The sequence below is a fragment of the Seriola dumerili genome, unplaced genomic scaffold (genome assembly GCF_002260705.1).
Source record: "Seriola dumerili isolate Sdu_G_001 unplaced genomic scaffold, Sdu_1.0 BDQW01001389.1, whole genome shotgun sequence".
NCBI classification, from domain to species: domain Eukaryota; kingdom Metazoa; phylum Chordata; class Actinopteri; order Carangiformes; family Carangidae; genus Seriola; species Seriola dumerili.
Window position 1 is genome coordinate 681,249 of NW_019175644.1, and position 7,675 is coordinate 688,923.

Consider the following 7,675-nt stretch of genomic DNA (forward strand, 5'->3'; position numbering starts at 1 on the left):
GAGTTGAAGAAGGGGAAAGGATTGTGTAAAGTGAAGGTTTGCACCAGAGTGAGCATGGTGCCTTATAGGTTGGGAGATGGTTGTATATAGATTTCACTTGGATACATATTAAGCATAGAATGGAGGCAAGACTTATTCGAAGAAACAAATGGATTTCCAGACACTGCCTTTTGCAGATTCATTGTTGTGTGATGTTAAAACTGCAGATGCTTATTGCTGGATTAGAAGTGGAGTTAAGGCATCTTTGATCCTTAATGGCCTTCAGTTTCTGTTAACCAAGCTGAGTGGAAACTGAATAATTTCCATTGTTGTTCATGTTTTGTCCATATGAAATTGACACAGAGAAAATAAATTTTAAAAAATTAAACAACAACAACCAGACACAGCTCATCTAGTCATGTTGTTTTACTTCAGTGCATCAATAGCCTTGGAGACTTGGCTGAAAACTTCATCCACTGGCAGCTCAGAGTCAATCTAGACAAAGCAACACGACACCATATGTAAGAATACATTATGTCAGATTTTGTTTTGTCAGTGTTCAACGAGCATAGCAGTCATACACTCACCTTCCTCACAATACCACGGCCATCATAAAAGGCGATGACTGGCTCAGTTGCTTTGTAATACAGGTCCAGACGCTTCTTGATGGTCTCCTCATTATCATCTGAACGGCCGCTGGTCTCACCACGCTTCAAAAGCCTCTTTACCATGGTCTCTGCTTTTGCATCAATGTACAGCAGCAGGCAGGGTTTGCCGATCTGAGTTCAAACACAAGGGAGTGATTTAAGCTTGTCTCCATAGTTGCAGGGATGAATTATAGACCCAAAAATTCATGCCCTCTCCTACCTTCTTCTCAAACTCCTCGCCCTGCTTCACCTCACGGGGGTAGCCATCAATAAGGAAGCCCTTGGAGACATCAGCCTTGGCGATCATGGCATCCTTAATCATGTCTAAGACTGTGTCCTGCAAGCAGCCCCGAAATATTATGACCAACCCTCGCAGCATGATATAGCACTTCAAGATGGAAAATAACTTAAAGTGCATATTTGAAAGTGATAGTTCAGGTTATTTGACATGGGTTTGTGTGAAGTAGTTATACATAGTCAGTGTATTACCTGCAGTAGATTCAGATTGGCGCACTGCCAGTTTAGAGTAGCAGCCGGGAGCACCAACACAGAAGCTGAGTGGTGTACTAGTGTGAACGGGGCCAGACAGAAAAACATGTTTTAGCCACTTTTAAAAAATGCCACGTGAAAAAAGCCAATATCAGATAAAGTGCACCACTTTACTACCATATTCCTGTGCACAAACATGGTGAAAATATTCAAAATAAAGCATACACTTAATCTGATATTGGCTTTTTTTCAATATGGCAATTTCTTTTTGGCTAAAGCACGTTTTTGCTGCTGTCCCCCTCAACAGCTGCACATCACTCAGATTCTGTGCCGGTGCTCCTGGCTGCTTCACCAAACTGGGAGCGCGCTGATCCGAATCTACTGCAAGTAATACACTGACTATAGATAAGTAGCTCATACAACCCCCACGTCAAATAACCCCAACTATCATTTTACTCTCATCTGTGCACACATTTTGCTTGCTATACTGCAAAACTCTTATCAATACAAGGAGGAAAAGGTATAAACAATACTTTTATTGAATGAAACTTTCTTACCAGGGGCACAAGCTCTCCCTTCTGCATGATGGCCTGGAGATGCTTGCCCCTCTCAGAGCCAGAAGAAACCTCAGCACGGAGCAGATCCCCAGATGACAGGTGGGTGTAGCCATATTTTGCAACTACCTTCTCACACTGGGTGCCCTTTCCAGAGCCAGGCCCACCTGAATAAGAGAGACAGAAAGCATTAGTGTTACATGAAGGAGATAGATGTAAGAGGTCCAGTGTCTTAGACAAAACAAAAAAAAAACTCACCCACAACAAAGATGATCTTGGCATCTTTAATTTTGTCTGAAATAAGACGGAACAAAAGAAGTTGAGTCCAACTGTGTGAATAAGTAAAACTTCTTTCTAACAAAGTTAAATTCACACGAAAAGGATTTCTAAAACAAACCTTGTGGAAGTATGATATCAGTGGTACAGGTATTTCCCATTTTTTTAAGCCACAAGGTACAGTGTCTCCTGGTCCACTAGGCTGTTTTGACTGTAGGTCTGTAGGTCTGTGCTATTACTCAAACAGTGTTACCATGACAACTGTTGTCACTTAAGACTGTTATGTAGCCAGGTATAACAGTTCAGTGGGAACTACAAGAACAATCTAAATTATAAATCTAAACAAACTTGCAGAAAATGAAAAGAAAACACAGAATTTTGGTTTAATTTATTCATTTTATTTTTTTAAACTATATTGTATTAATTATCTTAACTACATTACATTAGAACTATATTATCTTTACTGCATTTTGTATAGATTTTGTATCTCAAATATTTGTGTTGTTAAGTAAATGTCATATCATAATTTATTTCTGAATACTATGGAATACTATGTCTATGTACAGCATCATTGAATGTACAAGGTAAGGTGCCGTCTGTATTCTCAAAAATCACCAAAAGATGGCAGTAGAGTCCAAGAAAACGGAGCAAGCCTAGCTCTGCATTACTATAACTCCACAGAACTAATAATAAAATACAAATGAACATTTTCCAAATCATTAAATCCTCATTAATAAAGTGTTTACAGTCATACTCAAACATATGTAATTATTTACCTGCCATTGTGTTGTGTTAGATGAGTGTTTTCCTTCAACTGAAAAGGACAGAAAAGGACACAGAAAGGCATAAATAAATTCACTACAGCAGATGATATGACAGCAAGATAATCTAAGTAGGTCACACTGTTTTTATTTAGGTAATCCATTATAAACTGACACTCTGTTGTGTGAAGAGTGGACAATGACTGTCTGCACAAGGCTCCATGTTAAGGCTGGGATTAATGTCACTGACAGGTGACACTTTGTTGATCATGTGTTTAGAATAGAATTAATAGTTTATCAAATATTCATTTTGGACTATGCGAATAAATTGTCTCCCACCATGAATGCAAGATTGCTGCATCACCTTTTAATCAATTCGAGGTCATATAATCATTTGCATAACAGTTTTATCTATTCAGAGAATCAGTATTTCTATATTTTAAACACTCCATTTATGAACATTGTGAAATACTGAATACTTTGCCACACTACAACACTATCTGCTGTCAACATGAAACACACTTCTTTGACAGTAGTGTACTCTTTTCTAACTCACAAACACATAAATGCATCAGGAGGTGTAGTTGTACTGGTAGTATTATTAATATTACTGGTAATGTTAATGGTATTTTTTAAATGTTTGTGTTTATCAATAGAGACTGTACAATGTAGCCACACTTAACTTAAAAATGAGCGTCAGAATACTACGTAGCTTATACAGTATGTCTGAACAGTGATCAAATTTCAACAGCAACCCCATTGAAACCCTCCACCAGCAATTAAATTCTATTTTTCCTCGTGTGGTGTTGAAAAACAATGAGAACCTGTTACTTCCTGGAGTCGGCCAACCTGTCGTAGGAAAGTAGAAGCTTCTGATTGTATCAAGTGGTGTTATTTAAAAATGACAATTCTAGTCCTGAAACATTTGATTGGCACAGGAATAACTTTTAGTTATCTATTCATCGTACTGAATATATCTAAAGAAGACAACAGCCATTGCATTTCCTGTTTACACTTCTCTTTTAACTTACTTAGAAACAGAACAGAGAAGAATGAGGAAGGGGGTTGGGTCAGTAATTGGGCTGTGAGTAAATAGATATTTTCAAGTAGCTACTTGTCAGTGTTATATACTTGGGTTGAAAATGGGTGTGGTTGAAAGAACTGACTAATACTAAACTGACTGACTAAAAATAATTTTAAAATGTCGCCTATTTCAAAATAACCACCCAGTTTTGCATCTACTTTGACTATAGGGATGTTCTCACAGGCCAAATACTATACAGTATATACCATCAATATTTATTATCAAGTTTCCATTCTTTCCATACAGTTCTGCATACTCCAGTTGTGGCTATAGTATTTGCTTGTCAACAGGTTACTTACATCACAAGTGTGTGTGCTAAACAAGTAACCTGGTCTGTCTCAAGCTACAGTGCTGAATATTTTGTGTTTCAAGACTTGAATTTGACCTCGTGACAAAGTGGCTGTTTGCTTTGCTCACTGGCACACGCCTGCTATACAAACAAAGCTGTTAGGCCTATGATAGTGCCAGATTGACAAATAAGCTTTAAAGGACCAGTGTGTAGGATTTAGGAGGATCTATTGGCAGAAATGGATTATAATATTTATATTCGAGTTTTCATTAGTGTATAATCAACTGTAAATAAGAATTATTGTGTTTTCATTCGCTTAGAATGATCCCTTCACATCTACCTAGGGAGCGGGTCATCTTCCACAGAGCCCATCATGTTTATACAGTAGCCCAGAACAGAAAAACCAAGCACTGGCTCTAGAGAGGGGATTTCACGTTTTCCCATTACCTGAAGGGTAGGTTCAGGTACCAATGTAGATTGGAAAGGGAGTGGTGAGGAGAGGGGTATTCAGTTAGTTGCAATCTGCAGCCTCAAAGCCAGATGGCACTAAATCCTACACACTGGCCCTTTAAGGACTGTATAGTATAAGAAAAGTGATATAATATAGGGACAGGAGACGAATTCAATTAAAAACCTTAATAAATGTATATAAAAAAATGCAGATACTTCCACACAGGTGCACTGCACAATTAATCAATTAACATCCAATCGTGCTCTGTGTTATCATAAATAAAAATGCTGAGCAGGTCCAGTTGGTTGTGATTTTGTATCAAGATGGCAAGAGGAAAAGATTGAAGTGGCTTTGAAAGAGGGTTCAGTGTTGGGGCATGGATGGCACAAGCTTCAGCCACACAGACAGTTCAGCAGTTTCAATAGGAACAGTGGCTAAAGTGACATCTGCATTTAAATCTGTGGGGAAAACATCAGTAAATAGGAAATTTAATCAACAGCACACATTTGATTACGTGCATTAGTGCAAGGAAAAACAGAAGAGCAACTTTTCTTCAAGTGACTGAGAGTGTCAATGCAGTTCTATCCTGATGGGAGTGGTCTCTTCCAGGATGGCAATACCCCCATCTATAGGGCATGAGGGGTCTCTGAATGGTTGTGAATGATGCAAGTCATATGCTATGGCCTATCACCAGATCTCAATCCAATTGAACACTATGGGAGATTTTGGACGGACGTGTTAGACAGTGGCAGCACATGATGGCCTAACATCTTAGTAAGAAAGTTTATGTTAGTTTTTACTTAAATTTGTCACCTGTTTGTATGTTTCACTGTAGCTGTACTGCAACAGAGGGAAAAAAGTGAATTATAGTTGTACTATACATGGTCCAAATAACAGATTTCTATCTGGCTATATGGTTCACCATTAAGATATATTTTAGCATAGTACACACCAAAGCTGCAAATGTTACCAGCTTGTTCTCTGGTTCTCACTTGCAGTACTCCTCAGTACTGGTGGTGCTGCTTCTCAGGTGTCCAGTTTTATGTCAGCAGCCATTAACCCTGTGGTCTGTGTAAATGTCACTTGGAGACTGTCATCTGAGTCAGCACAGAGCCTGTTTGGGAATCCCACTTTGGCCTATTATGGTACCATCCTCTGGGTGCCCTGCATCGTTGGCTTGTCAGTCATGTTCTGGTTCTAATATGGTGCAAACAACATTACATCGCTGCCTGTGTGGGAAATACACACCATACTGCATGGAATTATGGAAGTGAAACTATATGCAGCTTGGCTTTGTTCAAATACATTTCACAATAGTGGCCTTATCAGAACTTGAGATGTAGCAAGATGTTTGAACAGGATTTCATCTTATGTGGACAAAGCCATCTGAATTTTGTACTAGGACTTGATCCATACTGTTTGCATGAATCTCTACATAAATAATTCAATAGCATGCAACTGAGCGCACTCTTAATGTAGAATGGAAGACCACTTTAGAGGACGAGAGACAGAGACACATTCAAACGTGATTTTTGTAATTCAATCCTTGAAATTAAATATAGAGACACTGATACATATCGCCTGTCACGCCCTCATGTCTTATTACTGTTTTTTAACATGCCACCCAGCTAAAAAAAGACCCAGTCAGTTTGCAGCTGTTAAGGGATAGCATGTCAACCATTCTCTAAGAGCACATGCGGATGAAGTTTTCACTCACTGCCCCTGAAAGCAACAGGAGTGAAAACAGGACCGAGCACATGATCTACTTGTAGATTCTCTCTATACAATGTTGGTTACTAAGGTACTCTGCAATTTAATTGGGCGTACTGTCCCTTTAAGGGAGAACAGGGGACCCTTTGACGTCAGTGCAGTGGGAGATATTCCATGATGTTTGTGAAAGGATGGAGCAAGATAAATTCATTGTTAGCTGTGGCTTTTTGGGGTGTGTTTGTGTTCTAAATTGCAAGCTTTAATCCACTTTAGTGTGCAAAATCATCTCAAAAGAATCAATAGCATTCAGCCACTAATCAGCTGTTAATGACCTTTTACTGTGGCTAAAAGCATGGCAGAATTAAAAGGTGAGAGCAGCTTGTATGAAAATGCCCATAAATGGGTGTAGGTGAAGGAGAATGTTTAAATGTCATTAGAGTGGAGGCAAACCATCTGCAATGAAATGTCAAACCAAATGTCTGGAGATAAAAATAAGAATCAATGGTTGGTTATCCCTTAGCAAGACAGTTATATCATCTATTCAATACCATCACTGAGCATGACACATACTAGAACCATGCCTGTGCACGATACAGAAAAGCCTGATTTTCTGATTGTGTCAACCATTTTAAACAGTGTGACTAACCAAAGTTTGTCGAGAGACCAGTAACCATGACAGTTTACCATTACAGTCTTCTGTTATTCTGCCTCTCCATCCCATCAAACAGCCCTGCCCACTCTGCCTGCCCACACTCTTTCTCTCTGACATCTCTCTATTCCTTCACTTAGACCCAGTCCCAGCCATTTCCTGCCTGCTCTTCCTCTATGGAGCCTTTGTCCTCTGTACTGACCTCTCTTTTCGCGCTGTGGCTCTAGATCCCAGTGCAAGGGGCTGCTGTCCCTGGATCCCCGTGTGTGTGTGTCTGCACAGTTCCTGCTGCACGGCAGCCCTCCCTCCCCCATGCTATGCCTTTTTATAGCTCAGCTGAGCCTGCTCAGCCAGCGTTGCATTCTGGGTAAAGGGGAAGGAGAAGGCGGGCGAGGAGAGCGAGGGAGGGAGAAGCAGGATGAATGACAGGAGAAGGCAGGGGTGAAATTAGAGGCAGAGGGAGAGGAGGGGAGGGCGGTGGCAGCGTGTTTGACAGTAAGTTTTAATTCAGGTCATTAGGTAATGAATGGCTGCATATGAGTGTACCCCCGCAAAATAAAAAATTTGTGCTTTACTTAATGTAAATTAATCAGAGCTGCTAACAGCAGATGACTGCATTTTTTTCTTTAGATTCCTACTCAATCTTGGTTATGCAAACAAACTGGAAGTGAACCAATAGGTTTGTTTAGCCCTTTGTTCTTTGTTCCACTAAAGATTGGGCTTGAGAAATCCATCGTTGCGTTGCTCTCGGTGGATCTAGGAATTATTTTATAATGAAATTCTGTG

General features: G+C 39.8%; 1 protein-coding gene across 1 annotated transcript; it reads right to left on the bottom strand.

Annotated features, from left to right (window-relative positions):
• Positions 1–390: 390 nt before the first annotated feature.
• ak1 (adenylate kinase 1) lies at positions 391–7,180 on the bottom strand. The gene is made up of 7 exons (XM_022768068.1): positions 7,092–7,180; positions 2,722–2,759; positions 1,928–1,963; positions 1,673–1,836; positions 847–963; positions 567–758; positions 391–474 (listed from the first exon to the last, which is right to left on the bottom strand). The coding sequence occupies exons 2-7, from the start codon at positions 2,726–2,728 to the stop codon at positions 406–408; spliced, it is 585 nt and encodes a 194-aa protein (XP_022623789.1). The 5' UTR covers positions 2,729–2,759; positions 7,092–7,180; the 3' UTR covers positions 391–405.
• Between the last annotated feature and the right edge of the window lie 495 nt (positions 7,181–7,675).

Coding starts and splice junctions, on each gene's coding strand:
- ak1 (XM_022768068.1), bottom strand. Junction 964..1,672: donor AGGGAGAGCTTGTGCCCCTG/GTAAGAAAGTTT, acceptor GGCTGCTTGCAG/GACACAGTCTTAGACATGAT. Junction 759..846: donor GCGAGGAGTTTGAGAAGAAG/GTAGGAGAGGGC, acceptor GTTTGAACTCAG/ATCGGCAAACCCTGCCTGCT.